The 23,272-nt window shown below is 44.6% G+C and overlaps 1 protein-coding gene across 1 annotated transcript in view; it reads right to left on the bottom strand.

Annotated features, from left to right (window-relative positions):
- The window catches only part of LOC146782696 (extracellular calcium-sensing receptor-like), a 172,421-nt gene extending 161,385 nt beyond the window's left edge, over positions 1-11,036 (bottom strand). The window contains exon 1 of the mRNA XM_085637187.1: positions 10,657-11,036. Coding sequence (XP_085493313.1) covers positions 10,657-10,937 — 281 coding nt within the window. The 5' untranslated portion in view covers positions 10,938-11,036. The remainder of the gene's footprint in view (positions 1-10,656) is intronic.
- Between the last annotated feature and the right edge of the window lie 12,236 nt (positions 11,037-23,272).

The following is a 23,272-nucleotide window of genomic DNA, read 5'->3' as shown; positions in this document are numbered from 1 at the left end:
GTACATGGAGGGGGCCTCCCATTCTCTGGAGCTCCGGACCACTCAGGAGCTCTCAGGGTGGGGGCTCGTGCACAGTGCCGAGGGGTCCACGTGGAGCTCCGTTTCCCCCCTCCACACCGCGGGGGCTGCAGGGGCTATTGATACGCACTGCAGTGAGGCATATACACTCATATATTCAAAGAGGCAGACATCTACTCTCTTTACTTCCCAATTCAAGATTTAACATTGTTTTTACATTTTGGGAAAGTTGCAAAAATCTTACTCCGGGTGAAATGTTGTTTACGCCGCTGTAATCTCATCTAACTTCTGACATTTCTCGTCCCCATTATTATGAGAAATGCCCAAGATAACAGCGTTATGTCCAATTTCGTAACTGAGGTTTCATTTGGGAGCAGATCTTATCACAGAGGAGCAACGCACACAAACTGAGGACGAGCACAGTTGTTTGCGTCACACACTATTTTGCACTTTTTTGGGTGCAAAATTCACCCTTGTGTCCAAAATGTATGCAAAATGCATATTGTGCTAAAATAATTACAAGACGCCAAATCTGTATTTTGTGAATGATACAGAATTTCAAACATTTTTTGGACACTTTGGGACAGTTTTACTAAACTGTCCCTCAACGCAGCAGCCACAAATGCTGCGCTGCGCCACAGGGAGGGAACAGAGACGTGCCATATCTACAGAGTTATGGCACTCTCCTCCCCTCTTCTTAGCACCGGTAGAGAATTTGCTGCTTTGTGCCACATTCACATCTTTGCGCCAAAGTGCAAGCGTGTGTGCGAGAGTCTATTGTCTGTGTTGCACTTCCAGTGCAAAATACTATGCTTAGACAACTTCTAAAACTTCCTCTACTTTGTATGTGTGCTGTACAGTGCAGCACACATGCAAAGTTGGAATACAAAGGAGAAATGAACACATTTTTCCCTTTAATGCCTGGTTTCTAAAGGCATTATTTTTTTACTGAAAACCGTATCCCACAATTTTGGTAGATAGGGTTTTGTCTCAAAAAGGCTGGGTGATTGTATTAGAACACCATACACCACCCACGTGATGCTAAGTAACGCATTAATCTTAGTACATTTCCAGCACAAAATAAGTTTTGTGTTGGAAAGTAAATAATTAAAAAAAAATTGTGATGGTTTGCTTCACTTTTATGACACAAACCCAGTGCAAAATGTTAGTTAATCACCCCCTTTGTGTATTTGCCACGAAGGAAATTATGGGAGTTTCACCCAAGGCTACTTCATTTGTGAAAGTCTCACATTTTTCAACTACATGCAATTTACACCAAGCAATAGAGTGAGCATTACTGTAAATCATGCAACAGATGACCTGTTAAAAGAAAATCTTCATTAATCATCAGTAAAACATTGAAAAAATAAGATAATTGTTTTTTCACATCTGATGTGCAACTTCATATAAACATGTTATTGTTGTATTGTGCAATATTTATTTAAAGTCATAATTTATAAATAGATCAGGCAGATATTAATAAGGGCTGATATATAGCTGGAAGTTATAGTATACTAAACTATGCATGAAGGAGGTTTTTAGTTGTGTTTTTACTCACAGTTGAATCGATCAATCAATCAAGCAGGATTTATAAAGTGTGGCTTGTCACCCACAAGGTTATTCAGGCTCTTTCTGTAGGTCTCAGTTGAAGAGCCAGGTCTGGAGCCCATTCCTGAAGTTAGTCAGTGAGAGGGCAGTGTGGAGGTTGAGGGGGGTATTCCAATCTTTGGAGGTGAGATGGGAGAAGGAGCACTCTCCGGTGCTGAAGCGGTGTATGTCCAGGATCCACGCAAAGGCGAGGTCTGAGGAGTGAAGGTTCCTGGGGAAGAGGGTGGTCAGTGGTAGTGCAGCTGGTGGTTTATGTAGGTGATTCCTTGGTCATAAGGGCTTTGGATGCGTGTGTCAGGAGCTTGAACTGGCATCTCTTTTGGACTATGAGCCAGTGGAGGCCTTCAGGTGCTGGGGGTTCTCTTAGGCAGGTGAGGAATCAGTTTAGGGGCTGCATTCTGGATCATCTGGAGTCTTTGTATGTGTTCAGTGGTGGGGCCGGCATAGAGCGGGTTGCTATAGTTCAGTTTGATGGTGATGAGGGCCTGCATTACCACCTTCCTGGTGTTGATGGAGAGCAACTTAAAGATTTGCGGAACATGTGGAAGCAGGCTGAGGAGACAGCATAGACCAGATGTTTCATGGAGAGTGCACTGTCGAGGATGATGCCGAAGATGTATGTCTTTAGGCGTGGGGGTGGGCCTGAGTTACGCCGGTCCCCAGGAGTAATTCAAAGGACAGCGTATTTGCCTAAAATGAGGACTTCCGTCTTGTCCGAGTTGAGTTTGAGGGAGTTGTCCATCATTGAGGCAGAGACGTTCTTCATACTGTTGTGGAAGTTTGTCTTCATTGAGGTGGGGTCTGCTGAGGGCGATAGGACGAGTTGAGTATCGTCGGTGTAGGAAGCGATGTTGAGGTTGTGCGATCTGATGACATCTATAAGTGGTGTCATGTAGGCGCTGAAGATGGTAGGGCTGAGGGATGAGCCTTAGGGGACTCTGCAGATGTTGTGCTTGACTTGCAATACGAAGGGAGGGAGTCAAATTGTATGGGCGTGTCCCGTGAGAAAGGATGCCATCCATGTGAGTGCATCGTCTGTTATACCAATCTGGCGTAGGCGATCGATGAGTGTATGGTAGGAGACTGTGTCAAAGGTGGCAGGATCAGAATGTCTGATTCTCCTCTGTCGAGTGGGATGTAGATGTCATCTGTTACAGTGTTCAGGGCTATCTTGGTGCTGTGGTTGGTTCAGAATCCTGATTGGGAAGGGTCCAGTAGATTGTTTCTGTCCAGATGTGCAGTGATTTGAAGGTTGATGGCCTTCTCCAGTACTTTGGTGGGGAGGGGGAGCAGTGAGATGGGGCAGTAGTTCTGTAGTTCATTGGGGCTTGCTGAGGGTTTCTTGAGGAGCTCTCTAACTTGGGCGTCTCCCCAGGTGTTGAGAGAGGTGGCAGTGGTTTATGAGGCCTTGAGGATGGTGGTGAGTTGGTGACTGATCTTGTCTCTTCTGAGGTTGAAGAGTCAGTGGGGGCAGGGGTCGGTGGGTGCCCCCAAGTGGATAGAGTTCATAAGGGAGGCAGTGTTAGGTGTGCTAAGCAGTGTTCATGCAGTGGGTGGGTGGTCCATTGTTACTGCATGACTTTGAACTAGCTGCGGAAGCGAGCACTATGTTGGTTGAGGACTGTGCGGGCAAGTACAGTGATGGTGACGTGTACGATGAAGTGGTCTGACCAGGTGAGTTCAGAGGTGTGGTTGTATCTGATTAAGTTGCTGAACGTGAAGATGGGGCACAGCATGTGTCCTGCTTTGTGTGTGTAGTCAGTGACTAGCTGCCTGAGCCTGATGTTGTCCAGTCTTTCCAGGAGGTCTGTGGCATTGGTGTCAGTGGTGTTGTCTAGGTAGAATTTGATGTCTCCCAGGAGGACGTAGTGTCTGGATTCGATGGCGAGCAGGGCGATGAATTCAGTGATGGTGACGCTAAGTCCAATGTGTGGTCCAGGTGGTCTGTACATGAGGGTTTCTTTGATGGTGGTGTTTTTGTCAGTATGGAGCTGGAAGTTCATGTGTTCCATGGCTGGCATGGTCTTGTCATCGTAATGGTGCAGGTGATTGATTCCTTGTGTATGATGGCAATGCCGCCTTCATATCTGTTGGAGCAGTCATGGTGTTCCATCTTGTAGCTGATGGGTGTTGCCTTGGAGATTTCCGGGGCTGATACTGGGGTTAGCCATGTCTCTTTAATCAAGGTTATGTTGGGGTGAGGTTGGAGATGGTGTCCCAAAATTTGGTGGTGTGTTTGTAGAGAGATCTGGCATTGAAGAGGATGCATCTGAGTTGATCTGGTGGGGTGTTTGCCAGAGCGCGGGATCTCACAGAGGTAGTCGGTCCTGGAGGGGAGGTGAAGCGGCAGTGGAGGCAGAAGAACAATCCCGAAGAGAAGCGGGGAGATGCGATGTAGCAGTTGTGACCGGCGTCATAGATTAGTGGTGGAGTACCTGTGGGGGTTCCGGAGGCCAAGGTTCATGGCACTGGGCATGGTCCAGGAGCAGACGGGCACAAAGGGACTTGCCTTTGGCATGTCCTTGGCACTACAGTGGCGCAGCCATTTTGTAGCCTGATTAAGTAGGTCCTGAGAAGATGGAGGGGTGCAGGGGAGGCGGAAGAGCAGGAAGCAGCAACCACTGTGGTAAGAAGGTCAGGAAAACAGCAAGAGGTCCTGAGCTTAAGAGTACAGGAACCTGGAGGGCTGGGGCTGAGCGGTGCTGGGCTGGGCTGGGGCTAAGGCTGCGCTGGCTGTCTGATGAGACTTTCTCTGGGCAGGAGAGGCCTCGCAGCAGTTAGATGATTGGTACGAAGGAGAACTGTCAAGGACCTGCTCCACTTCTTGATTCTTGATTATTCACAAGTTTTACAGTTAAAGAATACAACGCCAAGTCAAGTAAAGTGGTCTGTTAGAGATCACACTAGTTGGTCTAATGGAGAAGCCAGGCTTTAACTTTAAGGCCATGTTTTCTGGTAACATACTTTAGGTAGTTCACTGGAAATATCACTTCTTCATTCTAGCTTCACCATAAATGATTTGGCTTTTAGCATGGTGATCTCAAAGACCAAATTTAATGCAATTGAGTGTAGCTTCTGGCACATGGCTCAAAAACACATCTCAGCAGTTTCACAAAATGCATCTCCGCAGTTACACCAAATACAAATATAAACGGAAGCATATCAGAGCACTTTAGTCATATGATGATATCACTGACTTCCTCAACAGAACAAACTAAGGGCCTCATTTTTGACCTGGTTTGCATCACTCTTGTACCATGCAACGTGGTTCAAGAGCAAACCTTAAGTCAGATTTTTAAAGCCACATAAAGCCACTTTGTGTGGCTTGAAAAATTTGGAGTAAAGCAACACACTGCAAATCGCTGCGCTGTGTTACTTCCCTCAGTAGGTGTTTCATGGGCATTGCATGCATTTTCCCATGCAACTCCCATGTTTTTTTACGCAATCCCAGATTTACAAGGACTTGTTGACCTGGGAATGTGCCAAGATTTTATGCCTTCACAGGAGAGACCTAATGAGGAGAAATATTATTATTTCTCCTCGTTTTTTCCTCCTTCTATGTGTGCTGCATTCTGCAGCACATGTAGAAAGAGGAAAGAGCCTCTCAGGATTGTTTTTGTGCAGGAAGGTGCCCCTTCCTGCACAAAAACAATCCTGCCTACAACACAGGCACCCTTGACCAATGGTGCAAGGGTGCCTGCATTGGCTCTAGGCTGCCAAAATGGCACCAGTGCAAGGGGAAAGTATATCTCAGGAGTTTGACAAAATGCTTTTCAGCAGTCCCACAAAATTCAAATGTAAAAGAAAGCATATCAGAGCACTTTTGTCGTAAGATGATATCGCTGGCTTTTCAATTGAAAAACGATATTTGATAAACATCTCAAATATTAAATGACATTTTAATCATTGTTTAAATCACAATTATGCCATGTTCATTGACAATAATACATAGATCTGTTGTTGATCAGATTCATGCTTGCCCAATGCATTTCGGGCCTTTCTGCGGCCCTTCTTCAGGGGAAAAGATCTAGAAACAAATATAAATAATACAAACATTTTGACATGTCAGTGCAGGAAACTTCTATTATCAACAACATCATATCCATTTGAAAAAAGACATTGATTTTAGTAGATGAACGAAATGCTCAATAATGTGAATCATAGAATACCATGACATGATGATTCATTGAAATGAAACCCTGTAGAAACCAATCACCCTGTGTGCTGGTATTATGTGCTTAACGTATATGAAAAAGTCATAAGAAAAACGCAAAGACAAAAGCGATACCTGATTGCTATGTACTTGAACTCTCTGTGGAAAAAATAGAAAAATGCACAACCGTGACTTTAAAGTACTGTGAAAACCATAACGTAACTGAATGTCGATAAGAGTATAGCCAAAGGACTAACCCTCTATCTAAAGCCGATACACATATGCTGATACTGTCTGGTGGGATCACGGTCAAAATCTTGATTACTGTGAATAAGGACAAAAATAATAGGCCTGGGCGAAGCACTACGGTACGCTCGCGTAGTTTGCGAAGTTCGCGCTACTTCGCGCTACGCGAACTGCACGTAGCACAGTGCGAACACGCGTAGCGTAGTGTTGCGTAGTGCTGCGGTCATTTTTTGCTTGCTCGCGGTCCTCAACGTCAAGTTGGCGACGGCGAGCAAGCAAAATGACATCCTGGCGAGACTTTTTCCTTGTTCGCGATCGCGAGCATGGAAAATAAACCTCCCGGCGAGATTCCCAACGCGAGAAGGTCAGGTTTCTCATTGCGAGGGGTCGCGTATGCTCGCGACCGCTCGCGATGAGAAACTACCAGTTCGCGTTGAGAAAGCTGCAGCTCGAGTAAAAATCTACTCGAGCAGCAGAAAACTACAGCTCGCACTGTGCAAGATGCCATTTTCAATGATTGCACAGTGCCGGTTGCTTGTCCGCACTGTGCAATCATTGAAAACAACATCTTGCACAGTGCGAACATGTTACTTCGCAGTTCGCGAAGTGCTACGCGTAGCTCGCGTAGTGCGAACTTCACTTTGCGTAGCTTCGCGAAGTGCTACTTCGCGAACTACGCCCACCCTTAAAAAATAAGAGAAACGAGTTACCGTCCCCGTCACTAAACTCATTAAACTCACGGGCCTGCCCAGACAGCTAGCCTTTCTCGGAAGCACCCCTGGATAAAACAATTAAGTCGCATAATTTAAGAGAGTGCCTTTCTCACACCTGTATAGTTGCATCACTCTTGTACCACGCAACACGGTACAAGAGCAACACAAATCATAAGTCAGATTTTTGAAGCCATGTAAAGCCACTTTGTGTGGCTCCAAAACTGTGGGATAGTGAAGCACAGCGCAAATAGTTGCATTGCATTCCTCTGCCCTGCGTAGGTGTTCCATGGGCATTGCATGTCTCTTCTCATGCGAATCCCATCATTTTTTATGCATTCCCAGATTTACAAGGACTTGTAAACCTGTGTATGTGTCAAAATTTTACGCCTTCCCAGGAGAGCCTTAACAAGGAGAACCATCTTTATTATTTCTCCTTTTTTCCTCTTTCTATGTCTGCTGCATTCTGCAGTACACGTAGGAAGAGGAAACAGCCTCTCAGGGTTGTTTTTGTGCAGGAAGGTGCCCCTTCCTGCACAAAAACAATCCTGCCTACAACACAGGCACCCTTGACCAATGGTGCAAGGGTGCCTGCATTGGCTCTAGGCTGCCAAAATTCACCAGTGCAAGGGGAAAGTACATCTCAGGAGTTTGACAAAATGCTTTTCAGCAGTCCCACAAAATACAAATGTAAAAGAAAGCATATCACAGCACCTTTGTCGTAAGATGATATCACTGGCTTCCTCAACAGAACAAATTAAGGGCCATATTTTTGACCTGGTTTGCGTCACTCTTGTACCACGCAACACGGTACAAGAGCGACACAAATCATGTTAGAATTTTGAAGCCATGTAAAGCCACTTTGTGTGGCTCCAAAACTGTAGGATAGTGAAGCACAGCGCAAATAGTTGCATTGCATTCCTCTGCCCTGCGTTGGTGTTCCATGGGCATTGCATGTGTCTTCTCAAGCAAATCCCATCATTTTTTATCCATTCCCAGATTTACAAGGACTTGTAAACCTGGGTATGTTACAAAATCTTACGCCTTCCCAGGAGAGCCTTAACAAGGAGAACCATCTTTATTATTTCTCGTTTTTTCCTCTTTCTATGTCTGCTGCATTCTGCAGTACACGTCGGAAGAGGATACAGCCTCTCAGGGTTGTTTTTTTACAGTAAGGTGCTCCTTCCTCAACAAACATAATCCTGCCTACAACACAGGCACCCTTGACCAATGGTGTAAGGGTGCCTGCATTGACTCTAGGCTGCCAAAATGGCACCAGTGCAAGGGAAAAGGAAACTAATGCAGCCTTATTGGATAAATACAGCATATTCCTGCCCTTTCCCTGTGATGTGGGACAACCCAGCAAGGGGACTTGCTGTACGCCCTCTGCCACAAAAGTCATAAATATGCCCCCACATGTATCAAAAAGAGTCCTGCGCCTCAAAAAAGGAAATGTGAGATGACAAATGTAGCTTGGCCGGAGGGCTGAACAGGAAACTTTCTCTGAGGGGCAGTCTGTCTGTGGGACGGGAAACGGCATTACCAACGCGGTCTAAACTGTGCGTGCCATTACAACACAAGCGTTACCACGCTTGCCTTTACCATGCATGTACCTTTACCATGCGTATTCCTTTACCACACATGCCTTTACAACGATTTCCGTTGTAAAGGCGGTAAAGGAACATACGTGGTAAAGGCAGCCAGTGCTTTAGATTCAAAGTGAATGGGCGGGGGTGGGGGAGTGTTGGGGACTTCCTGCCCAGACAGGAATGTAAGGAACGGTTTGGTGAGTAGTTTTTTCTGTTGTTTTTAAAGCTGGGGTTAGCATACTTCTCATGACTGGGAGCCAGGTTTTAGGGCTTGGGGCAGGGGGTTGGCTAGTTTGTGGGGCTGGGGGCTGGTTTTAGGGGTCAGGGCAGAGGGCTGGGCTGTTTTTAGGGGCGGTGTTGGGGTAGTTTTTTGGGGGCAAGCCGGTTTTAGGGCTCATGGCTGGGGGTGTGGTGTTTTACGGCTGGGGTCGGGTCATTTTTAGGGCTGAGGGTGTAACCTGCACCACGCATATGCCTTTATCAATCATGCCTTTACTGCAAAATTTGTAAAGGCATGCGTGTAAAATCCATGTGTGGTCGTGGCAAGGACTGCTTTGTTAAGGCATGCGAAGTAATCGCATGTGTGGTTCTGTCATACAGCCCTATGGGACCGGTCTCCAGAGTTCAGCTTGGCTTCAGTCCACTAAAGGTACATTCAATTACTTGTGCTTTGTTTATTTGAAAATGTTTTTTGGAAGGAGAAATAAATCGTGTTTGGCTTCTTGGGAGTGGGCAGGGCACTAGTTCATAAGGTGAGAGGAGACAGAGCGGAGCCAAGGGGCGGCTTGGCCCTCAGATGCAAAGCAGGAGTCGAGCCATGTGAAGGCCAGTTGTGTGTGTCTGGTGGGCAGGGTTTCACTTCCTTGTTTTGCATTTTTTGTAGACCGGAAGCCCCGGGCGGATTTCGTTTTTCGTTCGTGTCCCTCCTATGCATCACAAGCTCTCCTTCAGGATGGAGGATGCTGCTTGTATTTGCTTGCTGTGTGTTTTTTGTTAGTTCTTCTATTCATTCAATTATTACCGGGCTTCTTAAAGGTGGGGGGGGGGGCTGTGGCCGCCTCTTCTGTGGCGCACACTCCACGTGGCCCGAGAGAGAGCCAGAGACACCTTGGATCCGAGCCAGGCTCGGGGGTTTCTAAAATGCCCTCACGGAGTTCCACTATCACGCGAGCTGCGTTGCATCTGTTGAAGCAGCGCGACTCTAGGTACCAGGATGCGGCATGCTTTTATTCACACCGCGTATGAGGGAAGCAAGAGGCGCCGAGCCTCGGCCGGCCGTGTCCTGTCACTCACATGAGACCCCGTCTGGCTGCTGGTGCCAGACGTCAAGCACAAGCCTTTTCACCCGGATATGGCTGATTTTCTACCTGCAGATTATCGCCCGCATTACAGTAAAGATTCAATTGAAAATACACCTCGACCTCGACTTTGCTTTTTCTAATATATCCATTGTACTCACTGAAGCCAAGATTGTTCGATGCCGCGTGGCTCTGAATTGAATGTAAAAACATTTGACATGTTTGTGAGAACCCACACAATTTGTGGTTTTTAAGGCTAAATGCATACTCTAGAATCCACCGATGACGTTTCTCGGTGATCAGTACTATTTCTCGCATTCTCCACACTTACTCGTAGAAATGCAGGACATGCACGGGCGAAACTGCCCACAGAGGCCGAGTCTGCAAATACTGGATATTCTCTGCCCCGATATTGAAATTAGCAAAGAAGCACGCCCGGCCCTGTGTCCATTCAAAGAGGCATGCACGGACACACCGCCAATGGCTGTATTTTAGAAGATGCTGTACATTTGATGGGAGTAGAACGGTTTCAAGGACCCATTACCACACACATAAAGCTGAGCATTACAATGAGAGCTAACCGTGTGGTAAGGAGGTCACCGCCAGTCATCACTCCATCTCTATGGGAATGCTGTCTGTACACTTGTTTAGTTGACATTGGGCTCTATCCGAACGTGCTAACGCCAGTAATGGTGGCAAGCACTGTAAGAGTGGTCGGCACAGGATCACACGACCTGAAGAAGCAGGGCTGGGACTCTACAATTCCTTATTTTGGAAGGGGAGCACTCGGATAATCATTATGGATGTTAAAATTGAATGTGTAAATGGGAAAAAAGGGAAACAAAAAATAAAGAGAATAACTATCTTTGTGAAAGACGGACATAAGTAATAACACATAATGGACTCACCGGTGATCAATGTATTTGAAATAAAAGCTTGCTTTCAATGACTTCCATGGATCTATTTGCCTAGGAGGCACATATATCGATTTCCAAAGACTCCAATAAAGCAAATCATAACTTTATTTTACATACCTCCGGCAATTGATTGGAGCAGGTTTGATAGTGAAATTGATCTTCTCGAATTCTGCGTCATCGTGGAATGGGAAGATACCGCCCAGAGTGACATCTCCGTCACTGAAGAGACCGCTCACCCCATGGGCTGGAAGGCGACACCCTGACCCCGTCATCTGGGCGTCGCACGCGGCAATCGTGCAATGCATCAGCAGGTAGAGCAGGACTTTCAAAGGCAGGGAGAGGTTGGGGCGTCTTCTCCCTGATCCCCTCTCCATGGTTTGGGGGTAGACACTGATCATTGGAGCAGAGACCTGGCTGGGGCCCTAGCCAGAAATGAAACTAGGAACGAGAGTTTTAGACTTTGTCCATTTCACTCACCCTATGTTCAGAAATTACCAATTCAGGTAAAAGCTCAGATTACTATGGGCTGTTAATTGTAGTTACTCTCTGTTTGGGCAGATAATTCCTCTGTGCCACATGAAAAAAGTGTGTTCACAATTTCTCAGTGTAATCACTTAGCTAAAAAATGATCTAGAGTTTAGGCGTCTAGTTATCACAGCTGACAATCGAGACATCAAGCCTCATGGCACAGAGAGCCAGGTGAATCTAAGCAGCACACCCGATGGAACAGCAGAAAGAAAGAAGCTGTTAATACCTTTTCTTTTTCTCCAGCCGCTTAGTAAAGATGTGTCACGCTGGCATCTGCCCTGTAATGCTGGATGCCCACCAGGTGATGGACAGGCCTGGTACCCTACTCTTTCTTAAATCACAGAAAAAGACTTAACTGCTTAATTAGGTGATGCTGACCTGGCAATAAGGAAATGGAATTAAAAAAAGTGTCTTTCAAACAACAAAGGCCCTGATGCGATGTTGGCCTTCACTTTGTTTAAGGCATCATTGTGGCCACCAACAAGGGAGTGAGGCGAGGTTGCTTTAATATATCCTCAGCTCTCAAAGTGAGGGAGGGAGGGCAAGGAGAAGTGAGCATCTGGCTTCACTTAGTGAATCACTTATCTAAGTGCTAATTGCATGTAGATTGACTTGATGACTTGAATTCATCAAGGAATAAAGCCTGCCTGGGACGACTGCATGTTTTTATCTATATGTGCGACCAGATGTTTCATGTGCTTGAGAATATGCAATGGGTCAGAAAGTTTTTTGCAACAGTACAAAGTGACTTTTCAGTGTGCAAAATGACCTTTCAAAGCACAAACCAAACATAGGTATTGGCATTGCACTGGACCATAATGCAATATTAGGGTTCTGCCGTAGACCCAACACCAGCTCTTCATGGAGATATATTGTGAAACATACGTAACATTTAATTAAATTCAATATCAGGGAATATGCAAGTGCTTGGTAAAAAAAAAACAATCCTGCAAGTGTGAACCCAAAGTGGATGCAATGAACGTGCTAAATATGAACGCATCAAGAATGTAATACCAGTCCAGTGGTTGCACTCCATTTGAGAGACGAGTCACAGGCCCTGATTATAATTCTGATAGGGGCCATGTAAGGCTGTGGTGGTAGAGGCCCTGTCTCTGCCAGACCAGCCACCACTGGCTCACCAAACTTAAAGTCGTCCATCAGGTGACAAAAACAACATGTGATGATGGATCCTTCACACCATTGCAGCTTGGCAGATGAAAAGCACAGGATTCTCTTAAAAAAGAAAAAATAATCTGGATATGTAATGTAATGTAATGTAGTGAGAGGTGGATTTGTAGAGTGCTGCCTGTCACCCATGAGGACATCTAGGCAGATAAGATAAGAGCTGCTGGCAGCTTTTCCCAATCCATGCAGAAGGTTGAGTCCTTTTCCAATCCATGATCCACAAGATGTGCATGAAAGTCTTCCGTAGCAATTCTGGCCGGCGCGGTGTCATAGGGGTCACCCTAAACAGGGCGGCCCCCCTTCTAGCTTTTTCAAATAATAAAAATAACTGTGTGACTGATCCTAGTTTCATTCAGCATCACCATGGACTACTTACATTGAGTTCTCCCATTTAGGATGTTTTTGGTCACAGGCTATCAAGGAGAGTTGAAGTGAGTGAAGTGGATTGGGGGATTACAAGAACAGGATAATAACTTTATCATTTCAACATGATGTGTTATGTTATGTTAGGTTATAAATGTATACAGGGCCAGAATAACAAATAGTGTCTTGGCGCCAGCAGTCAAGAAGTGAGCAGGAGCACTAGTCAATGAACAACTAGGTCTTAATGCTTTCCTGAACAATGTCAAGAGGGAAGATTTCTGATGGTAAGAGGTAGGGAGTTCCAGAGCTTCGTAGCTCCCACCACAAAGCTTCTACTGCCCCAGCTTGATTTAAAAAATCTCTGAGAAAGTATCAATTTTGCCCCTTGTGATCGAAGGCATCTGTTTGGAGAGTACCAATAGAGTGAACACCTCAAGAACTCAGGAGCAGTCCAGGTAGTGCCTTATATATATATATATATATATATATATATATATACAGGGTTTTGAACTTGATACAACTTTTAATTGGTAGCCAATGCAGACTCTGAAGGTGCTTTCCCACTGTCTGAAATGTGGGAATCCCCAGGAGGAGTCTTGCAACGCATTTTGGATCTTCTGGAGCCTGCGTAGTTGCTTCATGGGTATACTGAGATATAACCCATTGCAATAATCCAGTTTGGAAAGGACTAAGGATGTAACTACAGTTTTCCTACTTTCTGTTGGAATCAGAGGTAGGATTTTCTTGATTGCTTTAAGAATGAAGAAGCTTGATGATGAAACTGCCTTGACTTGGACTTCAAAGTCCAGTCTCTCATCTATCATCACACCCAGATTGTTGGCTTTAAGGACAGGGATTGGTGCTGTTCTCAGGTCATCTGGCCAACAAATCTGAGACGAGGAGGAGGAATAATTACCTCACAGTATCACCTCGGTTTTTCCGGGATTCAGCTTAACGCAGTGCAAACTCATCCATGAGCTGACTGCTGTCATGCAGTCCCTATATCTTAGTACTGGCGGTTGGGTATCTTTATGGATGGATACAACAATTTGGGTGTCATCTGCGTAGGATATTAGTGCCATCCCAAAGGATCTAATTAATAATGCCAGTTTGTAAACATATATATTGACGAGGGTAGGACTCAAAGAGTTACCCTGTTGACCTTACATAGGAGTGTGAAGGACAGGAAACTGAAGCTGCCCAGTGCAACTGATTGTATCCTATCGGCTAGAAAGGAGGAGATCAATTCCAATGCCTTTCCAGAAATGCCAAGAGAATTCAGATGGTTAAGCCACGTCTTATGGTCTACCGTGTCGAAGGCCGCCGACAGGTCAAGAAGGACAAGAGCTGCAGCACCCCCGGCGTCAATTACTGCTCTTATTTCATCAGTGGCCTTTATTAGGGCTGCTTCGGTACTATGTTCTGCCCTAAAACTAAATTGAAACAAATCCAGCAAATTATGCTCATATAGATATGATGTGAGATGGTTGTTCATAACTTTTTCTGCCAACTGAGCAGGAAATGGAAGACGCGAGATAGGCCTATATTTGCCTGGGTCAAGTTCATCCAGGTTGGATTTTTTCAGAAGGGGCAGAATCGAGGTTCTTTTCCAAATAGAGGGAAAGACACCTTCTGTGAACATTGAATTAAAAATGGAGGTTAGACTTGGTCCAAGGATCTCAGGGGCTTGTTTAAATATCATAGGAGGCAGAGGATCATAGGGAGAGCCCGATTTTATTTTTAAAATACGAGTAGTTTTCTCATCAACGGTTACTGCTCTGAATTCTGCAATGGTGGGGGCACTCGGGTGTTGTGAACTTATGGTATTATGAGTATCCGGATTTACCCCATTATCAAAGGTGGTGAAGATTTGCTCCACTTTGATTTGAAAGGGCTGTGCAAGTGTGTTACAGAATTCCTGAGAATGATCATTCCCCTTTCTTTCAGGGGGTGTAGACAATTTAGTCACCACCAGTTTTTTATAATCGGCTAATAGGATTTTGTACTTTACAAGTTCATGTTCATCATATGTTTATTCCCCAACATCTCTCCTGTCTCCTGCACTCCTGTTATTAGATCTATGAGTGTCAGAAAACCAGGGGTATGATGAAGTAATCCTATTGCTCGAGGATTTTTTAAGGGGAGCTATCTTATTGGCAGTTTTTGTGAGCCATTGATTGAAGTGATTAGAGGCATGTTCTGCTTCTAGCAGTGGTTTTGATTGTGAGCTTGTGAGCTGGAGATTGAGCTGGATGTTGTCTACCTGTTTCCAATTACGGTATGATCCAGCTGACGGATTGGATTGGCTTGGTTGGCCCTTAAATAAGTTATCAAGCTCAAAGATAATGGCACTATGGTCAGTCCAAATCAGTGGTAAAATCTCCTTAATCTCGAGTGAGTCATAGTTAGTAAAAATACCATCCAAGATATGGCCGGCCTGAAGTGTGGGGCCCGTAACCCTTTGGTTTAGCCCTGCCAGTGTCATGGTATCAAAGTAAGGAGATATTGTTTGAGTCCATGACAGCGTCCAAATGAAAACTGAAATCACCCAAAATAACAAAATTGTTCTCCAGACCACAGGTTTTAAGCAGTGTATTAGAGAAGGCAAGGAACGTGTTTTATTCCCCCAGGGGTGTGGTATAATAACAGTCCCTTAAATGATAGACGGTTGGCTATTTTAAAGCTGAAAGATAAGGCTTCACAGTCTGGGGAGGAAATAGTCTCAAAGGAGGCTACATAAGTGTCTTGATAGATAATAACAAGACCACCCTCTTTTCTGTGCTTCCTATCTTGTCTGAATACTGTATAGCCTGGAGGCACCACAGTACAGAAGTCACGACCTGATGCCTGGTCCAGTAACTCAGTGATGTCAGAATTATGTTTGGGCAGAGATCCTGCATTTATAAGTGTTCCTCGGGGTATTAGCTTGGGCTTAGTGGATTGTTTGATTGTGATAACAACTATGGTCCTTACGCATAGACTCCTCCCACTAAGATTATATCTGACTATATTTTATCCTAGTCTGGAATATTCATTGGTACAGCACTTTTTCATAATCTATTGCCTTCAAACTAGCTTTGGTGGAATATTCAATATTGATCTTATATGAAACGTGGTTGCAGGAGAGCCCTTCTGATTGTTGATTTGTCAGTATTGCAAAGAAAGCTACACCTTCAAGTTTTGTGTGATCACTGGATGGTCAGTTGACATCACTATCTGTGTATTTTGGTAAAACATAGTACTATTGGAGAGAACTAATAATTGGCTGTTGGCCTGCTCTGTTTCTTCTTTTAAGGCGCAAAGATTACTCAAAGTTCAAAGTTTACTTGAAAGACCGAAAATATACTTTCAACATCAAAACATGAAAATACATTGAAACAACTTCATAAAAAGCCAATAGCAGTTCATCCACATAAGTAATTGAGATCAAGCAATTACAACAGGTATATAAATAGAACAGTATTACATTTATTAATTTGCAGAAATGTGTAAATTCCCCCGTTTGATGCTGAACTTAAAAAATAACAGAGATATATCTAATCTGCGCTGTCGCTTTTCTTCTGCCCTGTTTATAACAGCTGGTGATTTCAATTTCAAAATGTTGCTTGAATGAAACTGAGAAAACGAGAAATGATGAGATGCCAAGTGCTGCGCATTTGAGCAAAATTTGCTCTGGTAGAAGCAACTAAGGGTCTCATTTATGAGGCCTTGCAACAGTTTTGCGCCACCGTTGCGTCAATTTTTGTGACGTAGAGGCAGCTTAAAACATGCACCCTGTTGCGCCCTATTTACCAAGTGACGCATCTAAGCAGATATGTCACTTTGTAAACCCCTGCACTACATTATTCCTGCGGCAGGTATAATGCATGCATGGGGGTGGATCTCACCCAAGTAAGCCTTGTAGAAGTGACGCAGTGAAATCGATGAGATGTAACTGCTCCACTTCTAGAATGCAAAAGCGTCAAAACCTTACGCCTGCCTCATGGCAGGTGTAAGGGTGACGCAGTGCTACATTCATAGCCCCCCCTGCATTGCTGGAGTGGCATCACTCTCCTGACACAACACCAGCAATTCGTCATTTTTGTGCTGACTGATACATCAGTAAAACTGACGTATCTGTAATTTCTTACGTCATGATGAATCATACAGTAAATAGGACGCGTCCATCATGTCGCAAGGAGGACTTAATGAAAACTGATACATTGCTGTTTTCACGCAGCGATCCGTCACTTTTCATAAATGAGGCCCCAGGTTTTTATCACCCTAATATAACATAATTTGATAAATCTTAATGGGCATTTAAAAAGTAAAAGGCGAGCAGCCACCACGTTATAGCATGGCAGCTCATGCATTACAATTGGGTATGTGTTCACATCCCTCCAGCCCCTTGGTCTATGGATAATTTTGAGGTGATCGATTTAGGAGTAAGTGAACATGTGGTTTTAAAAATTGTACTTAGAGGAAAGCATTTTAAAAGCTTAGAGGCAACTCTCGATCTATGCTTAACCAATAACTATACTACTGGTCTAACCCCACAACCAGTCTTTACCAGGATATCTTAAAGGATAGTTAAAAATCACACTGGGCCACAAGCATCCCATAGTTAAAAATATAAAAAAAATTACGAAAGACCTTGGGCACCTGGAATACTTTGAAGACCGTAGCACTTTAACCAATGTCTCAAGAATCAACCTAAAAAATGTGTACAACGCTCCTTGAGACTAATAGATTTTCTACTGTAATTCAAAAGACCACAGTGCAGGCGAACCAAATGATGTTAACCACCTACAGTATTCAACCATATCTACAAACTACATAAGGCGGGTATGACAGGACGGTGTTAACCTGTTTTAGACTGGGGATATTTCATAGGTTAACTAGTTTTCCCAATATGTATGATTGGTCGAGCATCATGTGCATGTGCCCATGTGATGATAAGTCTTTGCAAACAACAATGCATGTCTTTTTATTTTGCAAATTTTATACTGAACCAAGAAAGCGATGTATTTAACAAATTTTAAGGTTGCTTGGTTATTGACAATATCAGCCAGCATTCCTAGTGTTACAATTCCTGGAGAACATACAATTTACAAGGTCTATAGCTTGCTTTTTGAAATGTTTAATACCATACAGGAAAACTATTGGCATATGAACTTCTAAATGCACGTTTTTTAAAATAATTAGATTATTTTACTAACAAATGATACTGTTGGTATACTTTTTATCGATTTTTAACGCAGACCAGCTTAACAATCATGAGTTTTTTATGTGTGCATTTATGATTTCATTGTAAAATCGAATAAAGCTTATTTGAATTGGATTGAATAATACTGGGATATTATGCTCAAAGTCATTTAGAAGAATAACTGCAAACTCTCCTTGCGATTGGTAAATTGTGAAATCTTGATATCTCCATCATGCTTGAAGCACAAGTCACTGATACTCAATGGGTAGAATTTATTTCACATCGATACAACACTGGTGTAGAAACTAGCACAGACTGTTTGAGGTCTATGGCTCTGTTAATCAACTAACCATTTTCAAGGGTACTAAGATAATATCCTAAATAATCAGTAACATGAAACAGTCACAAGCAGGATGGTCTGATAATTTGCTGGCATAATATTGAGGCCGATTCATTATTGGGCCAATGTCTTTAGTCCCTTTTTAGGTCAAGCTTCTATCGGCCTTTTATCTCTTCTTTGGGGTTTAGCAAACCCACTGATTGCCATTGGTTACTATCAGTGGCATTCAGAAATGCTGGCTTGTTATTGGTTAATTTGTGTAAATGTCCCTCCTCTGCCTGCTTAGTTCTGTACTTGGAGATTTCACTCAGAGAACATTTCATTTGGCCATCACACTGTACTGTGTGTGATTGCCCCTCCGTCTTGTTTTCATTCCTCGGCTAGTTTCATTTGGTAGCTCCAGACGGCTTTTGGTTTGACATCCGCTTGACTGTAACTTGTTCCAGTAAGGTAGTGAAACTATTAAAATAAAAAGGCACATATGAGGGTGGACTTTCCAAAGGATGGTAGCTGGCTCCCCTCTGTGAAACAAAGCACTAAAAGTATGCACTGTAACCACTGCTTAATTTGTGCCTGTGGTTTCTGGTGCTCGGCACCGGCACCTCATTGCCAGCACCGGCTCTAGTGACAGTCCACCACATGGTGGCACTGTCCTTTTAATTTTGAAATGAGCACCACAGCTGTGTTTATTAAGTCAAGATACATTAAAAATGAATAATACCAGTCTCTTATGCCATTATTATAGCTTTGTGTGGCCTGAAATATTCTTAATTGTCACACTTGCAGGAGTGCGAAGGTTAGGTGTTATGTTAGTACTGCCACTGGCAGGGTATGGATTGTGCTGGCTGCAGTGGCCTTCCGAGAAAGGGCCCTGGCACTTACTTTTGTCCAAATTGAGCACTGGCTGTAACCCAAGAAGGCAGAAACCTGAGAGCCATCAACCTACCCGAAGAGATAAACAAAAGAGTTTTATTATTTACTAACAGAGCCCTTCAGATGGGTTTTTCGGGGCAGTAGCGGTGGCTGCAGGCTATAAAAATGGCTGGTGTGTCCCATTTGACGTCTGTGGAATGTAGAATTTGGACTCCAAGCTGCAGAGGCGTGTCCTGTGAGGCGCCAAGGGCCACTGGGTGCAGGTAATAGGACAGGTATCCTCAGTCCTCCTGGATGTGACATCACTGAGGGGAGGGCCTGGGCCTCCTCTCTGCCCCACCACCTACATTGTTAAGCCACCCGGCATCAGTAGGTAATATCGTATGTCCTGACACACACAGCTCATGTGTCTGATACGCGGATCTGTGAACCTGGAGGAGGCTTTGATGATTTCTGGGATGTAAATTCTTGCCTGTGTGTTGGGCCTGAGGAGAGTGTTGCACCTTAACCCATCCCCATCCGAGGCTTGCAGCCGGGGCCGCCCTGCAGGACTCACAGTGTGAGGAAGAGGCAGCCATCTCCGGGTGAGGAAGCTGATGTTTCACCCACTGATTTCTCAGGCTGCCAAGGGAAACTGTGCCGGCTGTCGCTGAGGACAAGAATAGATAAATGGACAGCTACAACAACTACAACGCATACAGAACACCTCTGCACGCCTCATCCTCGACATCCCCCACCACAACCACATCACATCCCACCTGAGAGACTTGCACTGGCTCCCCGTCAACAAGAGGATCACCTTCAAGCTCCTCACCCACGCTCACAAAGCCCTCCACAACACCAGACCAACATACCTCAACGAACGACTCACCTTCTACACCCCGAACTGCCAGCTTCGCTCCACTGACCTCGCCACCGTTCCCCCCATCTGATGAGCAAACGGCTGCGGCAGATCATTCTCCCACCTCGCTGCCAAGAGATGGAACACCCTCGCCATCCACCTACAACAGACCCAGGGCCTGCTGACCTTCAGGAGACTTCTCAAAACCTGGCTGTTCGAGCAGTAGCGGCACCCCCCCCCCAGTGCCTTGAGACCCTCATGGGTAAGTAGTGCGCACTACAAATGGGTTGATTGATTGATTGACAGCTAGCCCAGATCAAGGAATCGACCGCCAGTGCTGAACCGGATCCCCAGCACTGTGCAGGACGACCCGGTAAGTATCACTCACACTAACCCACCCACAATGGACCCTGGGACACCTGTTTCCTCCTTTGAAAGTTATATTGACAGGTGTTCATCTTTAGATATGTGTTGAGTCTAATACCAGACAATGGCTTGTTGTGATATACATCTGCTTCCTTTTCAATAGAGCTTCATACACCCTTTTTTCTTTTCTAGGTGCAATAGAGGTCACAATTTAATGAATTACGTGATACCTAATTGTAAAATGTCAGGTTGTTTTAGCTTGTCCAGTTATGATACCAGTGCATTCATTGAATACATTGCCATTTCACGTTATGGCAGATAAACTAAAGGCAACTGTTGTAAATTGACTATTGAAACTGAATGGAATCATTTTAAATAAGCAGGATCATTTATGACCTCAAGGAAATTACACAGAAACTAATCATTTAGGTGACATAAACATATTTATTGTAAAACAGTCATTCAGTACGGAGTTGATTCTTTGCCCTGACACTAGACAATTATTGTTTTCCTTTACGCACCTCTCTACCTGTGTGGCTGTGTTCAACAAACACACCAAACTGTGCTTTCACCTTTAATTGCTTTTCATTATGTGGCTGTATGTCCCAGTAATGAATGGGGAACTTCATGTCGCCAGGGGCCTCGTGTTTTGGGATTCTAGTGTGCTAGTAAGCCCTTTGAATAGGAGCATTACATCACATGGTGGCCCAGTTTGCTGGATGAGGCACCCATTTGTAGCACTCCTGAGTAAACACCTCACAGACATGGCTTTGTGCAGCTGTTGGGTGCGTTGTTTGCTGCATCATCCTGCAGAGAGCACTGTGCATGCTCATGTGGAATGTACAGTAACCATATGCCCTTTCACGTTACTCTTGCTCTTCTCAATATGTCACATGGTCAGGTTTTAATGCAGTCATAAGAAAAACAAACAAGAAACATTTCTTCATTTACAGGGGAAGGCCGAGTGAGTACAGGCTGGGCTACAGGAAAGTGTCCTTGCAAGCTGGCAGGGCTGTGCCAGGCTCAGCCAAATTCTAAGCTTCCTGGAATTTGACTGAGTCTTTCCCATCCTGTCTCACTTTCCAGTGGCTCTGGTCCCCTTGAAAACCCCCAACTGTGGGGTGGATCATCTGCATCCCATGCCAGTTTTAGGATTGGGGCACCACACAAAATAATATGTGGGAACAGTTTGATTGTCACTCATCAACCAAATGTGACTTACTTCTCTGATATAAAGTGATCCTGTTTTAATGCCTTCTAGACACAAATGGTGCCAGATTTTTTTGTCCACTCCAGTGGTGAGGATCTATATTCAAATAAATGTTTTAATAGTTGAGATAATGAGTACACCCGGGGGAGTGAGGGGCCAGCCACATCACATGAAACAAGTACTGTGCCAGGGAAATGGTTTCCCCACTAAGCTCTGCCCATTCTCTGCCCATATTTTTAATTGGCTTGTTTCATGGTTCATTGTAAACTGTGGCTTTTCATTGGTCAATGGGCTTAGTAGTCCCTCCTTAGTACCACCTTTTCCCATTTTGTAACCTCTCATGAGGACACCAACTGTTACGAGTTTTGTTGCTCAGTAGGCTGTAATTACAGCCTCTGAGCACTATTTTCTCAAACAGCTTTGTCCTGCCTGCTTTTGCAGGCCGGACAAGCTCTCTCCTGACACCAAATGCAATTGTGAGAGTTTAAGCAATTGGAATTGTAAATGACAATGCCTTTTATTTATCTGTTTTAAAACAACACATAAATAAAAGTAATTGTCATTACAATGCCCAGACATGGGTCCCTTGCTCACTTTGCTACTGGATTCAAGCTAGCTTGGTTGATGAGGGTTGTTACCCCGAAACCAGTCCCAGAATGCTTGTTTCCAGTCCAAGGAAGACCTGGCTTGGCAGTTCGAGCTGGACTGTTCCCATGAGGCATAGGATCAAGAGTGATTTGCATAGAGCTTGATCTGAACTGTGGTGGTGAAGTGAGCTAAAGAACAATGATGGATTCAACCCAGATCTGTGACTGGGGGTGAGTGCCTGAACAGTTTCAGCATTCTGTCCATCATCTCCTTGTGTTTGCTTTGATCGCCCTAAGTTGGCAGGGTATGCCCTGACATAGGTCCCTTGCTCACTATGCTACTGGAATCAATCTAGCTTGGCTGATGAGGGATTTTACCCCAAAACGGTCCCAGGATGCTTGTTTCCAGTCCAGGTAAGACCTAGAGTGGCAGTTCTGTCAGGACTGTTCCCATGAGGCACAGGGTCAAAACTGATTTGCATAGAGCTGGGTCTGAACTGGGGTGGTGAAGTGAGCTAAAGAACGATGATGGATTCAACCCAGATCTGTGACTGGAGGTGAGTGTCTTACAAGTTTCAGCATTCCGTCCATCATCTCCTTGTGTTTGCATAGTTCAATCTCTCGTAAATGTGAGACCTATTGCATTGGAAATGCTTGTTTTAAATGGGTTTCATCCACCGGTTACCAGGTCGAAATCGGACTGTGCGGCTTGGCTGTTCGGTGCTCCTGTTGGCTGCGAAGGAGAGCAGCGTTGGGTTTCCAGTACAGATAACTGACCACCTAATCATTCTTCTGGTCCGCTATCGAGGGAATAGACTCTAAAGGGAGGATTTCCACCAGGCTGTACTTCATGCCGCTCGCTGTCTGGTTCTGAGTGGAACCTGCATCATGCTATTTGGAGCAGAGCATAGCGTTGTCTGGGTGCTTTTGCTGGCAGTGCTTTTGATGCCAACCAAATTCTTCATTTGATTACAGATTGATACCCTGCTCAAGGGTCAGGTATATGTTGATCTACATCCCCCTTCTTTATTGTCAGCTGTGAGTGGGAGACTTGCTCACTAATTGGGCAAAAAAACAAACCCTTGCACTGCCTCTTCTGGGGGCTCCTCTACTCACTCCGATGGGGTGGTATTGATTGTCAGACATCTTGTCATCCTTTTCGTTCTTCTTCCCACAAAATGGTGGTCAGCCCTCATAACAACAGAAACTGACAAAGGACTGATCATAATTCAGCTTATAGAGACATAACAAGAGT

The sequence above is a fragment of the Triturus cristatus genome, chromosome 12, assembly GCF_964204655.1.
Source record: "Triturus cristatus chromosome 12, aTriCri1.1, whole genome shotgun sequence".
Classification (NCBI taxonomy): domain Eukaryota; kingdom Metazoa; phylum Chordata; class Amphibia; order Caudata; family Salamandridae; genus Triturus; species Triturus cristatus.
Note: the sequence above shows the minus strand (reverse complement) of the source record. Positions and strands in the feature narration are given on the sequence as shown.